General features: G+C 38.7%; 1 protein-coding gene across 4 annotated transcripts in view; it reads right to left on the bottom strand.

Annotated features, from left to right (window-relative positions):
• Positions 1-18889, bottom strand: part of EMB140 (EMBRYO DEFECTIVE 140) — a 342658-nt gene that overhangs the window by 126440 nt on the left and 197329 nt on the right. For all 4 annotated transcript variants that reach the window (XM_089395342.1, XM_089395341.1, XM_089395343.1 and 1 more), the window contains 3 exons: positions 18737-18844; positions 1942-2084; positions 1700-1823 (listed from right to left, as the gene is read on the bottom strand). In XM_089395342.1, the coding sequence (XP_089251468.1) occupies positions 1700-1823; positions 1942-2084; positions 18737-18844 (375 nt within the window). The remainder of the gene's footprint in view (positions 1-1699; positions 1824-1941; positions 2085-18736; positions 18845-18889) is intronic.

Here is an 18889-nt window from a genome sequence, read left to right on the forward strand (position 1 = left end):
CCACCTGTGCTCCTAGCCTCATAAACAACATCTGAGACTAGAGCACATGTTTGAGTTGCCAAACCTAACACTCTCAATATCGAAGCTAGTAAATATCAGGGTTTCCCCCTTAATTTGGTAACTCTTCAAGCTCCTTATCAAATTCTCAATAATTCTTCCATGATCTCCCTTCAATCTCCTCCCTTTTATAGTAATTCCCTCCTTCAAATACCACAGGCAATACCATGGGTAATACCTTGGGTGACTTTTTACCCATTTTACTAATTATTATTCTATTTTATGATCACCCCTTATTCTTCCTGTCATTAGCCTATGGGATATAGATAGGCTAAGGACTTAACCTCCCTTTGCTTCTAAAAAGGGGCATTACAATTTTTCTACTATGGGATACCCACTTTTTGGTGGGTAACAGGAACAAACAAACTTACGGAAATTTGGAGTAGATACAATACTCAAAAAGACTATGGTAAATTAACCTACTTAGTACTTATCCTAGGGTTTTGAATCAAGGCTCTCAATTTCCAAAGATGAATTAAGGGAAGGATCTAACATGCTACTTCCTCAAAGACTTGGAAGAATGGTTTGTTTAACAAGGATAATGAAACAAATATTATGCTAACATGCTTAATACTTGATTACATTCATCTAATAAAAATTAACCAAGATAAAAGAAGTTAACTTACTAGATTTATCATGCATTCATCCAAGCTTCATCATAACCATCCATTAAAAGAGATCAAATCCACTTCACTATAATCCGAAAGAGATCCTATTTTCTAGTTTTATAGGACATTATATATTCACCTACAAAACATATGATGATGGAAGTTCCAAATCATATCCCTCAATTTCCCCATCCTACAATAGTTGATCTATATATATATATATATATATAGACACACACACACACTGATGGAAGTGCAAAATAGCCCTCCCTCAATTTCAACTATGGGAAAATGAGGAAACTGAGGGAATGTTATTTTGCACTTCCATCAGTATATATATATATATAGAGAGAGAGAGAGAGAGAGAGAGAGAGTTTTGAATGACTATTATCTTTCCCACATTAAATATGATATTAAAATATTTTTCATTTTGAATAAAATGTTATATTGGACCAACACAACATATGCTAATGTCCGTGCTATAGACACGGGGTGGACTTTACAATCTCTCCAACATTGGGCTGTAGAGTGCACCTTGCTTCTGTTGGATCAATTAGAAAATAAACTGCATTTTGGGAATGACTAAGACATGGAAAAAAAATAGAGATAGGCACTTGGACAAAAGAACATTGTTTAGCAAGATAGCACTCACTTTTTTAAGCTCTAGAATTGAAGGGTTATTTAAGCTGCTTGTAGATATGTATATATTCTTCATCATGACAAATCTCATTTGGACTAGAATTAACTTTGATGCACAAAAATTATGTGCATTCAATATTGAGCATGACATTGTTTAGGCATGTGTCATTTACATTTTATGCTGTAAAATTAGAAGATTATCTCACCATTTTCTAATTAAGTTGTCTTTTCATCATCACAACGTATCACAAGTCCAATTGCATTTCATGCAGAAAAATTGTGTACACTTGGAAATGAGTGATACATGGTACATCATATAGACACCAAGACACAAAATATTGCCAGCGAAGGTTGTCAGCATTTTACGCTGATAAATGGTCATTTCAGCTTCTTACCTCTGAACCACTACCCTTGAATCTTCTGCTGTAACATTTCTTATAGATTGCCCGAGCCTCATTTATGTTACCAGCCAACAGCTCCATGTTTATATAGCCTTGCCAGGCCTCTAACATCCCACCACTGAAGTAATTTCCAACAAAAGTAACCACAGCAAGAACAATGAGAAAAATACTATAAAATAAAACAATAACAGTTCTTAGATCATCCCAAACACAGGTTGTCAAGGATAGCATAATACCATGTCTTAATTAAGCTTTCCCAAACTCCTCGAGCAGCTTCCAAATCCCCTCCAAGCTGATATTCTAACCGAGCCCAGTATGCATGCAAATGCAAGAATTGATCTGTGTAATTCAGGTGTGAAGACAAATATTCTGCTGCACGCTGCAAACACACAAGGAGCTATTGAGCAATCTTTAAATTGCCCCTAAAGAAGGAATCTGAATACCAGTCACAAAACCAGGAAAAAAGAAAGCAACTAAAAATTTCCTTTCTAAAATCTATAAATGAAAAAATAGCATTGCAATGCTAAACTTGTGCATGCTTGATTCATAGATTAAAAAGCCTGTACCTATATCCTTAAGCCTTCTAAAATTGTCATGACTTAGGCGTGTTAGGGTCTCAACGGCAGGCATTTGTTGTTCAAGCCTCCAACATACATGAAATATAATTGTCCCTCTATTACAGCAATATAAAAACAAGAAAAACTGTAAAGGCATTATTAAGCATAGATCCCTCAAGGCCAAAGCATGTTGAAACTCTTATAATGTTGGGAATCACAAGGAAATAAATAGTTTAAGCATATCTCCAAGTGGGGGCAAAGAAAGGTGTTCATTTGATTTCTGTTCTTTTGAAAATTTTACCACTGATACTTGGATGTGTAACTTTCAATAAGATAAGAGAAAGGAGGAATGGAGGATGCTGTGAAACACTGACCAAATTTCAACAACTAGAATTCTAGACAATGGTACAAAGTAACAAACAAATTTAAATTGCAGAATATATAAGTAAACAACAGCCACATTCATATTTAATTAAATTGGCCGTTAATGAATTTGGCAAGCATAGTCTAATGCTATCATGATGGGAGTTGAACGAATAATGAGGAAATATGAAGGCAGTTGTAACAAACAAAGTTCGTATACTCAGAGGAATGCTCTGATACCAATGTAACGAACAAAGTTACAGCAGTTTCAATTCAGACAATAATTCTTCTGGAATCACAGAATTCAAATCAGACTTCCCTCCATTGCTGGTTGGATAAGACTAAATTCCTCTTAGATACATGGTTTCAAAAGTTCTGTACACTGGAAAATCCAACTCAGGTGAGATCAAAGGTTATCATGGCCAAGGAATCTCAAATCAATGATTTTGAAGACACTGTCACAAGCAATAGTGTTTAAAATAGATACCCCCAACCAACACCAAACTAACATCTTTCCCAACAAAACAAGCACAATATGGAACTTGCTTGGTTAACAGATTAACCAAGCAAGAAAACAGAATATAGATATAGATAGAAATAGAAGATCATCAGAATATATATGCCTTTTCATGTCTTCAAAAGCATGTATAGGTTTATGCTGTAAGATAGCCATATCTGTTTGGAGGCTATCAGAGAGAATTATCGTCGTGAAAACCAAGGGTTTTTTATCATGAATTCAACATAACTGAACTAAGATAAATTTTACTTCTTTTTGAGAAATTTTCTTCCTTGTCTTCAGGTTTTTCCCAGTATAAATTTCGTTCTCTTTAGTTGGGACACAACTCTTTCTGTTCTATGGTTTCCAATGATTACAATCATATAGAATTGATGACATTATGTGAATGAATGGATGATATTTTGTTATGCCCATTTTATGGTAGATTGAGAAAGTGACAAGAAAAGTAGACAACACATGGGGGGCATTCCAACCCATGACTTTTCACTATAGCAAGAAGCATATCAACACAAATAGTCTTGGTAGGTGAACATCGATAATAGTTTCGTGGCCAAGCCCAAATAACAGAAAAAAGGATAGTATTCTCATTGCAGAAAAGGGCTAAGGGCATTGAAAATGCCACCAAGGAGGATTTCAACACAGAGCCAGACCATAGAACACCTGAACCAAATAAGGAAGAAAAGTGGCCAGACAAAACAGTATGTCCAGAAAACCAACATAAGGACATACCACAAACAGAACAAGATCTATCATCTGAGCTACCAGAACCCTCACATCTAAGAATAATGAAGGGGTACAAACTTTAAAGACCCAATAATATAACTCCAATGAAGCTAATAATACCACAGCGAAAACACAAAACTGACATGTCACAACTACCATTATTTGGTGGATCCACAGACTGAGATGATCACATATTTATTCTTGAATCACTCTAGCAAGTAGTGAATGAATTTAATCAAGCAAAGAAATGGACCAGCTTCAAAGGATCACTAAGGAGACCAGTGTTAACATGGTATTGAAAGTGCAAAAAGCATAAATTTTTCAACACATGGCCAGAAGTAGTCAAAAAATCCCTGGAAATGTATGCATACTGGGACAAAAAACCATCACTATTTGCATATAAAGAAGATGAAAGGGGAAGGGGTGATCCACTATGACACCTGACTCAGAAACTGATTGAATAACTTCAGTATGATGGAACAGAAGCACAGAAAATAGAATGTTTCATCACATGGTTGCTTGATACAATCTGTGTGCATGTAAGGACAACAAATCCAAAAAGCTATGACAATGTAGCAATTCAAATGGAAGGGGAATCACCTACTGGCATTAAGTAGAAAAACAAACAGAAGCAACAACATGATGAAAGACTGGAAAAGCAAGAGGCAGAAATAAAGAAGATAATGGAAATGAAATGGCATGAACCAAGGGCAGTACAGGACTGACAAATCAAGGAAAACTGAGACGAAGGCATAAAATCAAAGAAGATGAACCAACTCAAATTCTACCAAACCCATAACACATTGAAACACTCTTCGCCTAATTCCTTTGAAAAGCCAAAGAACCAGCAAGGACCCTACAGGCCCAAGAATCGTTAGCTTTCAAGATACTCCAAAAATGTTTACTTTACACCATGTTTGGGGCCTGTTACCCACCATTTTGTGGGTGATATCCCCAGAGGAGAAAAAAAAAAATCCAAGATGGTCCTCAGCCCGCAGCCACCAGCTAGCTCATTATGCCTTTTCTCTGCCACCTAAGCCAGCCATGTGGTCCCTCGCCCATCTGCCATGATCGTATGTTTGAAGGTGGGCCTCCTAAATCTAAAGGTATGCCTTGTCATTTGGAAATTGAGTATTGTAGTTTGCTTATCATGGACACTTTTGGGCATGGATTAATGGGGAGATTCGGCGGAAAGAATGGGCTAGGTCTATGCTTTTGTCCCCTAGACCCCTTTTAGGAATTAACCTTGGATTCTAGTCCTGTGGGATCTCTTTTATTGACCATTTGGTTCCAGGGATGGTATTTCACGAAAAACCCCGATTTTGGTTCTGTGGTCCCGCTCCTTTATCCACTTTTATTACCCTCTTTCCATTCATTTTTACCCCATTCATCATTTCTCTCCCCTGGGTGCACATTCCTCCACTGGGTCCACATAGTGTTAGCATGCCCCTTCCCCTTTGCCCACATCTTGGGCCATGGCCTGGAATGAAGCTAGATGTTGATGAAGCTAAAAAAAAAAGATAAAATCATATATGGATACATTCAACAGGAAAATGTACCACAAAATACAAAAGACGGCCGAGACAAACACATTTAGCACATGGGCAAAAGCCAATACATGAGTTCTACCCCATCATCATGGCCATCACCCTGGTTCCTACAGGTTCTATGAGCCTTCTTCATCATATAGGAACCCATGATCGTCCTAACCCCTGGTGGGCGATGAACCACCCCACCTCAAAGGGGGGAATTCACTGTTATACCTTAGACATCATGCCCTAACCCCTTGAGGGTCGAGCAGTTAATCAAAGAAAATCATAAAAAGGCAAAAGGAATTAAAGGTGAAAAAATCAAGGTCAGGGCACCTCATGTACCACGATTGCTCCCTCCTACACATTATAAACCCAAGTGTGGACTTCCCTCTTATTAGCTACCCTTGTACCCCAGCATGTGACCCAGAGCTGCCCCTTCAAATTCCCTACTCCATGCATCTATCTGTCACATGCCACCACCTCTTAAATGATGTACCTTGACTATATTACCCCCTTTAGAAGTAGAAACCACCTAATAGGATTATTGGTTAACCCCATTTGGAGTTTAGGAGACACTGGCACATCCCGAAGCCTAAGTTACCAAGATTCCAATACGGATATAAATTCAGATATGGATACAAATCTGGATCAGCTTGATTTTATCATTTTTGAAAAGCCAGGATTCGGATACAGCAAGGAAACGACAAGTACGATTAATATAAATATATTTTTATAGTAAAAATTTTGATATTAATGTCCAAATTTATTGTGATCACTACCCATCAACAATAATAGAGTTTATATTATTATTATTATTATTATCCAATTTTAAAGTCATGGCCAAGCCAGACACCAAATTGGTGTATGAGACCCCCTTGTTTGTGGGACAAGGGACCCACCTCCGTGCAGTGATTTGACTACTAAGTCTACGAAGGTATACATACTCTACCCCCTCTAGTTTTGAACTTGTAACCTCATAGGAGGAAACACATGCTCTTAACGATCACGCCCACTCAAGTTGTATTGTGTCAATGAATTTCATGAAGAAACATACAACACTTCATAATTAAAATAGCATTAATTATTTTATAAAAATTAAATTATAAACTATAACATATTACAAAACTATTTAAATGATAAATAATGATAATTTAACACACATATTACTTTATATAAATTAAATAATAAGCTTATAATATATAAAAGTTTAATATAAATATAATCTACGAATTTTAAAACTTCTACATAACAAATTATTTTAAATAATTTTATAACAAACTTTTTATATTTTGAATAATTAATTTATAATATATATAAACAAGAAAATTGCTTTATAAAATTATAACATTTCTACACTAATATAAATAAAGTATAACATATTTGAAAAGTTTAATTAAATTAATGTAAATAAACTATAGCATAGCTATAAAAGTATAATTAAATTAATATAAATAAAATATAGCATATTTATAATTAAATTATAATATTATAACATATCTAAAATATAAACACCATGTAACTATACGAATTCTTTTATAACATTTCTAAACTAATGTCAATAAAATATAACAGATTTATAAAGTTATAATTAAATTAATGTAAATAAAATATAACATATTTATAATTAAATTAATATTATAACATATCCAAAAGATAACCACCATGTAACTATATGAGTTCAAATGTGCGAAACTGCATATGCCTTGCGAATAAATAAAAAACCCAGTAGCGGCGTCATATGACCAAGTCTATAGATACCAAAACCAACTATATTAATACCAATCGCATCATTCTGGCCGTATTATTCACTACACGTGCACGTACTGTCTGAGCTTCCAACGAGAAGTTATCCGGGTTAGAGTGCAATGTATTGTCGACTTCTAACAAACTGCTAGGTCAGGGCGTTACCAAGATATTTTCACTCATTAAAAAAGCTGTTTTTATGTATCCAAGTGAATCTGGAACCAAATTCGTTTCTGATCCGGGGATCCGTGAATCCATTTCCCAGGGTGGACAAATCCGGTAACAAAGCCCGAAGCCCATTATGGAAGGGCAGGCCATTATGAAGTCCCACCTGTGGTCCAGGATTAGGTAAGCTCATTTACTCAATTTCTCTAATGACTTGTTGTACTGGAAGGCTATGGGACGCATTAGATCTTATGCAAGATTGCAAATGATTTCCATCTTGGGTTTGGTCTCCCTATACGGGGTCCTAATCCTATAGAGGGCTACATTGGCACATGTAGGGTGAGCATTGAGCGCCATGGACCTCCGCAACAACAAATTGCACTCCATGGATCCCCACAGCCATTCATAGATTGCTCGTGGTTCACTCATTGGAGGAGGAGGATGCAGTTGATCCATCATGCCCAGTTGGCCCCAGATCTACACCATTTTTGCAATGGCTCTCTCGTCCTGTCTCCTGTTGTATCTACAATCACGCCACCCATCAGAAACAAACATTTTCTTCAACTCAAACTGGCATCGAAGCAAAGACTAAAGAGTAATAAAGTTGGTGGCAAAACGTGTGATTATAGGATGCCGCAACTCCTTGTCTCTAGTGTATCTCCTCATGAGGCTAAGAACAAAAGCATGGCTATAAATAAACTTGGGGACGCTCCTAGCCATATCAATCACCTCCTTGACAAAGGAAAGTTTCCCCATATCCTCAAGCAGCAAATCGATACAATGTGTTGCACACGGAGTCCAAAACAATGTGTTGCACACAGAGTCCAAAACAATGTGTGATGCCTCTCCATAAGCATCCTATCGGCAGACACATAATTAGCTACATAATCTGTTATGACTTGCACCACATTCTGCACACCAATCTCCCAGATGAACCCATCTAACAAATCACATATCATTGTTGCATCTTTTATATGTGGTGATGCATCCACTGGTGATGCATCCACTAATTTAATAAACATGGTACCTTTAGGACAATGTACCAAGAAATGGTGGAAAGCATGGTCGACAATGGTCCACATTGAACACTCCGTGCAAGCGAAGGAATGGAGGAATGTTGTGCTTCAAAGCATTGTTGCCCGTAGCCTTGGTACTAGTGTAAGGACCATGTTGGAGTGGTCTGAGTTTCTGATGGGTTCTGGTAAGGCGCTCCCTCTGCAGATGTAACCGAACTTTGTCGCCCATCTGAAACTTGTGTGGTATCCCTGTGGGTGAGAAGAAGTTGTTCCTGTGTTCTATCATGACCGTATCCCTTTGTTGTTGCTGCTGCATGGAGGAACCCTTTGCGGGGGTCATGGATGTAGCAACGATCTTCCCCTTACTTTGGGAGTGAGCCAGACAGATGAATTTCCTGGTCTGGGAGATGAGCTTGCTGCCTTTCTTAGCAGTGATCAAAGAGGTGGCGGTAGGTGGGGCTACCTCCGGTATCCTGTATAATGAATCACCCAAAGAAATAATGACAGCGCGAGGTCTTGACTCATACACAGCATGTCGCCTCCACAAGTATGGCTGGCCTAATAGTACATCGCAAACATCCAGAGGTGTAACATCACACAATACCTCGTCTGTGAAGGGCTTAATGCTGTAGGGAAGGCGGCACTGCTGGCGAACTTTGAGATCTCGTCCTTCATGAAGCCACCCAATACTGTACGGCTGTGGGTGTGGTGTAGTCAGTAGGCCCAACCGCTTCATGACCTCTGCTGAAATAAGGCTCTTTTGGCTGCCACTGTCGACAATGAATTGCAGCGGCGAACCCTTCACCCACATCTGTGAGTGGAAAAGACGCTCCCCCTCTTCTGGATCTACAGGTTCATTCTTCTGGATCTTGGCAGTGGCAACAGTGGCGCTGGGGTCTGCATCAATGATCTGCTTCCCTTTGCTATTCCCCTTGTCAGGTTCTGGCTCAGGGTCAGAACATGCATCTGATTCGGAAGCCTTCAACTCAGCCACCAGCGACTGCTTGGTCCGAAACTCACTTGTGTTATGAGTGGGACTCTTGTGGAACTCACACCACTTTCCTGTGTCCTTCTTCGGCTTCGTGGTATTGTTCTTTTCTTGTGGCTTCGACAGGTTGTCTTGGGTCATCCCGCCTTGGCTTTGTCCTTTGGGCTTCGGATTTGCAGATTCAAAGTCTCGCTTCTTCTGTTTGAACTTTTGCTCGATTTTGATAGCGTATCGGTATGCTGTGCCAAGTGAGGAGATGTTCAAGAACCCCATCTCTTCCTGGATGTATCTGTGTAGGCAGCCGCGGTATTTGAGTACCAGATGCAGCTCAGTATCTTTGATACCCAACTGTGTGCGAAGGGTATGAAAAATGTTTGTGAACTCCGGCACATCTTGGTCTCGTCCCTGTCGCAGTGTGGTCCATTTGATGTATTTGTCCTCATAGCTTCCGACAGGGTAGTACTACTCCTTGATGGCATCCCGGAAGTCATTCCAAGTGGGTGCGGCTGAAAATAGTGAGTCTGTACTTTCATCCTTCTGCTCGCAGTAGGTTTCCCACCAGTCCTTGACGTAGGGGGCTGCTTTGAGAAGAGCGAAAACAATCTTTTCCCGATTTGAAAATTCATGAACAGAAAAATACCCATCTAGCAGATTTAACCATTTATCTACGACATCTGCGTCTATTTGACCCTCGAATATGGGGATTTCAAAATTAACTTGTACCTTGAATGGTGTGGCATTTCCAGAGTCGCTGTTGGAAGCCGATGCGTCCCCTCTGGGTAGCCGCTGAAGGATCTGCGCAAAGCTATCCATCATCGCGTTCCTTTGTCGCTCGAGCGCTTCTTCGAGCAAGATTTTGATAGGATCTCCTGCCCCCTCGTCTTTCTTCTCATCCGCCATGGGAGGCCGTCGGGATTTGCGAGGCTGGTCTTGCAAAGGTTCGACCAGTTCAATCCCTAACTCCTTATATTCCGACCTCGTTGGGGACATGCAAAGAAAAACAGAGAAAAAGCAGACCGCTCTGATACCACTGATCGGGATTTAAACAGGAACGCAACAAAATACAAAGATAACCATATACACAAAGATGCAGTGGAAATAATACTTCATTTCATTAATGGAAAATACTGAAATATGCTTACAACCGGAAATAGAAATAAACCAGCTAGGGCGATGGTAGCTTATCTCTGAGAAGAGATGTGTGGCTACATGCCTCTGAACTGTTCTAAAACTGTGTTACAATGAGGCTCGAAGCCTATTTATTGTTGAGAAACAATGTAAAACCCTTCACATCCCGAAACCTAACCCTAGAAGATGAAACGCCAAATTGTGGGCCCCGTTTGGGTAAATTGGTACATCAATTTCCCGGGGTCGTAACTTTGGCATACGATCTCCGTTTGACGCGTACAATAGCTCGTTAGAAAGATCTATTAGAGTACTACCACTTTGGGAGGCAACATCGATCCATGGACCCATGTTGCCCCAGATTCCCAAAAAAACGTCGTTTAGGGCCTCAAAACGGCTCCGGAAGTTCAGGACTCGAAAAACTGCTAAAAATAGTAAACTGTGCTGCAATTTAGGAAACTGAAAAGACTGAAAGAGACAGTTGTGGGGGTCCAAATGGGATAGGTGGGTGGCCACCAACATCCACTTGGATCATGATTAGTTCTCCTGTAGGCCAGGATGATTAGTTCTCCGTGGCATCCACTGGACAAGATGATTCATTCTCCTGTGGACAGGATGATTAGTTCTCCTGTCGAGGCATCCTACCCATGCAGTCTGGGACTCATGGGAAGTACCTCTCATCTGATCAATGAGCAAGTAAATGAGGATAGGGACCATAGTAGTACTATCGATGGACGCATCGTTGTATCTATCGTACTCCCTATGCTAGGATGACCTCCATTGTTCTGGGATCAATGATACTAATCTGGGATCAATGAGAGTGGTTCACACTCTGAGACTGACTTCGGGTCAGTGGAGGATGGTATAACACATCCTCGATCATTTCTTCTTCTTCATAGTTCAAACAGAGCAGAGCAAAGCAGAGTGGGGTCAAGCTGTACAGGAGAGTGCATTTGATGGATGGATAACAGCGACAATGTGACGGATTGCAGATGGAGTTCTCCCTAGTTGAGAGGGAGTGTTAAAATTGGAAACTAGGGCCAAACTCCATGTGCATCACCTTATTTATGGCTTCTGATATTTTTCCTAGTTGAGTGGTGTATTGATCTAAAGATCATCCGATTCTGATAAGTATTTATGGAGATATGAATTTATTTTGATTATGTACAAATTGTCAAGGTCGGCCAGCAAACTTATGTAGGCTCAGAAGCCCAACAGTCATATCTATTCAACCTCAACATTTGCATACAAATACAAGGAGCATTCTCCTCATTTGGACAATTCAATTCACTCATCTTCTCTCTCTCTCTCCTACGCATAAAAGGAGCCCCTCTCTCGCTCACACGTGTGGCTGAAAGGAAGACGTCCTAGGGCAAAGAAGACACAGAAAGAAGGACGCTAGGGTAGTAGGTCATCCCTTTGACCATCATTGACCAAGCATTGATCTTCCAGACGTGCAGATTGGGTGTGGTTGCCTCTCCTAGACAGGCCGCAATTTTTGGCACGAAAATTGAAGTGATCTGACCTTTGGTTTGACCAGTGTTGACTGTCCTAGTTTAGGGCTGCAAGTTGACTTCAGAAATCTGCAAATTCACTGAACTTTTGGGGCTGTTCAAAGGCTTTTTCTTCAGGTTGTTCGAGGACAAGTTGACCGGAAATTGACCAAGTATTTTAGAGGTCAATTTCAGCTAGTTTGACCAAGTTTGACTTTGTTGATCTAGGGTTTGCTGCTGCTGATATAAAATTACAGAATTCAGATTTTGTACTATTTCTCTTTGTTGAACTATTGAAGATAAAAGAAGATTTGATCAAAGAGTTTCCCCACATTGGGGATTGTCCCTAGCTAGCCGCCACATCTTGTGTCTCTTGTCTTGGCTTGTTTTCTGTTGATCATTTAATGTTCTATCTGCACTTAATGTATATGTGATTGCTAATCTGTAGCTAATAAGAAGAAAAATAAGTAAACTACTGTAAGCATAGAGCATACCATAATTTAACACTTATCCTCACCTTAGCTCTAATACCATGTTGAGAAATCCTCAGGGCAGCAATTAGGCTTGATTTCTCTTTTACTTGGCTATTGCTTGGGATTATGCGTTGACTTCTTCTTACTATTTATTATGTTTTGATCATCAAACAATTACCAAAATCATAAACTATGAGGATCACCAAAAGACAATGAACACAAAAGATAGGCTCCAAGCTAGGGTGAAACCCCTCCCAGGGAAAACCCATAAAATCTTCTCTTCTTACAGAATAGATCAAAGTGAGACTTCCAAGACCCAAACACAGTGACAAAGTCCTTCGACAAGTCCCAAGTCAGCCCTCTTTTCAACCTTCCCTAACCAAGTCAAATTCAACAAAGTCAATGTTGGTCAACGGTTAACAAATCTGATCAAACTATGATTTTTGGACCTACAACTCTTCTTGAAATTCTCGGCCCCTGCAGCAGACCTGTATCTTCGCACGTGTGGCAAATGTTGGAAAATGCAATATGGCAGCTATTAATTCAGATTTTCCTTGTCCTTAATATTTGCTTATGAACTGTATTTATTTTCTTGTCTTTTCTTTATTAGATCTTTTTCATCAAACAAATATCAAGAGCAGAATAGTAAAGACAACGGACACAAATATTAGTCTCCAAGCCAAGGAAAAACCCCTACAAGGGGAAATCCCACAAAATCTCCTCTTCTTATAGAATATGCTTCAAATGAGACAATCAAGTCCCAAACCCTAGACCAAGTCCTCCTCCAAGCACCAAGTCAGCGCTTCACGAAACCCTTCTAATAGGATCAAATCAATAAGGCTCAATCTTGCATCAGCTAGCTTCCATCTACTACTTTCACCGCCAACTTCAACCTTGCAACTTAGACATGCAACTTCGATCCTGTACCTAGTGCAGAAATCCTAAGACAGATCTTCAAGGGATCCTCCTTTGAGCAAGACAATATTTCCCAAGGTCAACGAAGTCAAATCAAAGTATTTACTCTTCCAGCAACTCGACCCTGCAACTTGATCTTCTGCAATTCGGACTTGCAATTTCAACCTTCATGGAAGCTGCAAAAACCCTAGTTTTCACACGTGTGAGAGAGATAGAGCCCACAAAAACAAACTTTTCTTCCTCTCGAATTCTCCTTGTCTTCTAGACCTTCACTGTTCCTTTCTTGCTTCTCCCAGCTTCAGATCAAACTTCTTCTTGAGAGATCAAACTTGTGAGTGAGGGAGTGCCAAATGAGGTTGATTCCACTTCTATTTATAGCCTTTCCAAGGGGGTCAAATTCCCTCCTTTAGGTCAACTTGTAGCTTCCAGGGACGACTTTTACTTTGGAGGTTTCCAGGACCTTCTAGACTCAAAATAAATTCTTTTACAAGGTACATCTTGCTTGAAAGGATCTTATAATCATGATGTTGATTCTCTTGACTCATGACAATAAATCTTATGACCTAACAAACCCTAGAAGCATGAAGAACAAGCTTTTACCTAGAAGACCATTAATAAGAAGCATGAAACCCTTGCTTTAAAATAATATATTTTCTTTCTTCTTTTGTTTGTTACATAAGATATACATATTGAAATGAGTACAATAACAATTATGAAGACTGAAACTAGTTACATTTCCAACAACGAAAACTAGGGTAGAATTCGCACGTGTGACAAAAAATTCTCTCTTCTTTGACTTCTTCTTTTCTCTTGACTTTTTCGTTATTTTTCTTTCTCTTGACTTTTTCGCACAAGATCAAATAGATTAACAAACAATTTATGAAGCAAAACTACTTCATATATCAGCTACATTTCCAGCTTCAATCATGCTAAATGCAATAGAAACATAGTCATTCAAACCACCACGACACTCAGAAGTGATTTCTCTTTCTTTAATACATCCAATCCAACTAGAGTCAGTAATCAGGTGGTTTAACGAGCCAAAAAGAAAGATCCATCAAGTCAACCACAGATTCTTGCAGCTTTAACATTTTCATCATGGAGATGTCCAAGAACTCACAGTCTATTATGCCAAATGTCAGCAAGAATTTCGTCAAGCTCATGCCTTTACAAAAATAGCTCCCTCATATATTGGACGAAGAGGAGCTCTGCCCTTATCAGAAAACACATCATCAACACATAGCAAAAAAGTTCACGGGCTCATCTTCAGTGGATTTGGATCAGCATCATCCTTCAAGACTTCAAGCCATCTTCATCTTGGAAGTTACAATTGACTTCTTTTCATCATGGATCACAACATGCTTCAATCAAGTTAATCTTGTTTGCTCCCTCTATGTCCAAAGCTCATCCAATCACAAGTCTTCTATTTGTTCTTCCATCCCTTTTCCACAATTGCCACACCTTAGTAGTCTTCATTATGTACCTGCAATGGCCAAGGAAGAACAAATACAACCAAGCAAGACATACAAAGGCAAGAGACTCATAATGAAATAGCAATAAAAACAAGAAAGTACTTAACTCTTGAGAATGTGTCAGCTCCCTCTTGATCTTTCCATTTTGGATCCAGTCAACCTTGTCCACATCATCAAGGAGTTAAACTTGTACACATCATCAAGGAGTTAAACTCGTCCACATCATCAAGGAGTTAGGGTTTCTTATTTCAAGCAGAAGCAATCAATTCTAGGGTTTGCTCCATAACCCCTAGGATTTCTTCTCCAAACCCTACCTAGGGTTTACAAACCCTAAACAAATCAATGTTCAAAACTCTAGAATCTAGTCAAGGCTTCCAATCTACCAAACCTTAGATACCATAGAATCTTCAAATTCTTCAACACTCATTGTTGCATTATCTTCAAATATGGAAACCCTTCAAGAGAATCATCAGCAATGTTTGCAATATACATATCATCATACAGGACTTCGCCTAAATGCAAGACTTCAAGAGACCTTCCTTGCTTGCTATTACAATCCATATGACTTCAAATATGTTGTTCATAGAAGCGCGACATTATGGAGCATTCGAGTCAATCTTCATCTGTCTCAGATTTCCCCATTTCAAACTTACTTTAGAAGAGCAATGAAAACAACTTTTAGATCTTGCTACAGGATAGGTCATCAACTATGACATCAATACCAGTTGTTGCTCAACTCTTCATTTCTTATCCTCCTTAGGTCGGTTTCCTAATGAGGTTTATTCGACTGTCTTTTATATACAGAGGAAATTCAATCCTCACTTCAGACAACATATGTAACTCAAACCTTTTACTACATCATAAATACTTGGCTCGAATTGCCTTTCAATAGCTGAGACTGATATACATATTTTGGACGTCTTCCACAGGGCTTAATATTGTCACAATAACAAACTAGGTTTTTAATTCAGGCTTATGGTCACAGTGATAACATATTTCAAACTTGACTTTTCCTTTCATAGACTTTTGAACAACCATAGTTTGGATGATCTTGATCTTCACAGAGATAGCAAACTCAACAACGAGGGACCACTATAATTAGGGCTTCACCAACAATCCACTAATAATCCTCCCAACTGCTTATCAGAGACTATACATAGGGAAAACAAAAGGAATGTTCTTCAAACATACTATGAACAAACCTTAAACTATAGCTGCTATATAATTATCAACATAAAATATACCATCACATATCTCAACCTCTTTTCAGACCTCTGCAATCACCACAGTTCGGACTATTGTGTTCACACCAGTCACAAGAACCTCCATTATTTTCCTCTTATGGGTCCTTAAACATCAGTGTACCACATGTCTGATTTAGTCATATAAGGGACTCGGCCTTAATAGGCAGAACCTGGCCACAAGAACTCGTCCTTATATAGTGAACTTTGATCATCAACGTACAAAGATGACTTTGATCAAAGGAGATACACTATAGAGATGTCATTTGGATGCCATGGATACTTGAAAATTTTCAACGTAAATTTTCTTCACCACAAAGATTCTTTTCCTGACCACCAGCATTACTAGGCTGAATCACAAAAGTTAGATTTTTCATTAGATTTTTTATACTAGATTTGGATCATGCTTGACACTACAAAGGCTCGAATTTGGATCATAGCACAGAGCTCGAACTAGCCACAGTAATAAGCCTCGGATCATACCACAGTAACACATCATAGTAACAAGCTCGGATCACATCACAGTTGCTTGGATAATGATGAGACTAGCTCATTTGAATAATGTCACACAACTCGATCACCCTTTTGATCTATCAAAGATGTATCACAAAGGGAGACTCGAACCTTCTCTTTTCACAGAGGTATACAAGTTTGGATAACACGGATCTATAGGCTTCGAACCTTCCTCCACCTTGTTAATAATTTGGATACCACAGGGATATATTTTGTACGCCACAGAGGGGCCCAGACTTGATCTCTCAATCTGCGCAAAGATACTTCGAATCACTACGATGACAGAGGGATACATCATACTCATCATCTCGGTATTAGTCACCTTTATGTGATTAGAGATGGCTTGATTTCACAATAGACTTGATACCTTCCATCACAGAGACATACAAACTCCACACACAAACTTGTAATTTTACTGAGGCTCGGATTTGGTCGCAAAATTGATTCATGTCTCGGGCTTGGAGCTCGGATCATTTTGCTTGTGATCATATAGACTTGCATCTTACAAGAATTCAAGAATATCCTATGCAACAAGAACTTGAATCTTCATATAAAATTTCAACACAAAATTCAGATCAATTGCAATCTCGGATCATGTTTTGGATCAATTACAAAATTCGAACCTCAGAATTAGGATAGTAACCAGATCATAGAAATTCATACCATAGAAAGAACTTCGATATGAGGGAACTCAGTTCATCATTATTTAGATTATCAATACAGGTCTTCAAACTAGCACTTGTACCACAGGCCTCGATCTAGCAATAAATCTTAGAATTTCAGTCCACTTGCATAGACATGTACCAAGGAATTTAGGTCTCTTGAAAGCTCAGATCACCCACAACACTTCGGTGTCTTCTCAGAACTCTTTTCCAGAATTAACCTCAGAAATTCAAACTAGACTTGATTAGCAATGGGTAATAGAGCGAGAGGCAGAAAGGGTCTCTTCATTCATGAATTTGGCCTTCTATCATTCCCTAGACTGCTCTTCGATCTTTCTTAGCTCTGATACCATGTTGATATTTCTAGGGCAAACAAACTAGAACAATTTTCTTCAACGGATAACTACTTCCAATGATCAATTAGCACCAATTACATATTTATAACATCTATTATCATTAAGCAATTACACAGAAGAAAATTTCAACCACTAAACATGAAAGAGCAGTAGAAAATAACCATGAGACAATGAGAAAAAGAAATTAGGTCTGAGGCCAGGGCAAAACCCACAATGGGAAAACCTAGAAATATTTCCTTATCAAAGAGAGTTCAAAGTTCATTAATACATCCAGAAAACGAACATAATAGCTGACCAAAAACAAGTGCCAAGTCTCCCTAAGATTTTTGTCCTGCTCCTCCTTCCTCCTTTGCTAGAACAAAGACAATCCATCAGGTAATTCGAAGCCCAAATGAGGAGGGCTCTTGTATTTATAGTCTTCAAAAGGGGGTCAAATAGGTGCCTCCAAAGGGGCCTAGCTGACTTGAGGCTGACTTGAGCAAATGTGGAGTTATAAATACAAATTTAATTCCTTTTTCTTTTCTTGATGAAAATATTGACCATGGCTACCATATTTCCAACAGGCAAATCCAGATCAGCTAGGACAGATCAAAGGAAAGATCTAGGGCTTGATCAGTTGGATCAGTTCCAGGTTCATTTTTATATATTAACTTCCTCAGTGGGCCATTTTCCCAATAAGTGAGCCCACGTAGGTTCTGAAGTTATTTTTAATGAAGAACTATTGATTGGGAAGAATTTGTGTGTGTTAATGTGTCATTGAGATTGGTTGATTTAATTTGCTTCCACTGAATATTTTTGTTTATGCTAAGATCCCAATTGTGCTTTTATTCAACAAATCTGAGATAATCTGCTAGGTACTAAGTTAGCCAGGTTACAAGGTTTAGATATTTAACACATAATTGTCAATAACAGATTTTGCACCAAAATTTGTTCATTAGAAAATCAACATAGTAGGATGCACTTAACTTTCATAACAACTCTTTGAAAATGCTGAGCAGCTAGGATAAAATGAAAAAGATGAGTAAGAACCATGCATCATTATCAAGGTGAGATCTTATTTTTATCAAATGTTGAGATTAATAAAGAATCTTAGGAAGGACAACATACAAACTATGTCATCGTGATGAAACACAAGATGCTAAAATCAATAGAAAGCCAAACATCTGAGAACACTAACCTGAAATGTTTCTCGAAGGTGAACAAGGTAAGATGATTTACTAATTTCATCCATCTTCATAATCCGTCGCCTCAAGCCATCAGCACGAACAAGGAACAAATCCAAATACTGCAATTATAGTGATACAAATTTGGATAGTAATTTTGTGTAGGG

Source organism: Pinus tabuliformis, chromosome 1_2 (genome assembly GCF_031772625.1).
Source record: "Pinus tabuliformis cultivar Carrire ecotype Pingquan chromosome 1_2, CPIR1, whole genome shotgun sequence".
NCBI lineage: Eukaryota > Viridiplantae > Streptophyta > Pinopsida > Pinales > Pinaceae > Pinus > Pinus tabuliformis.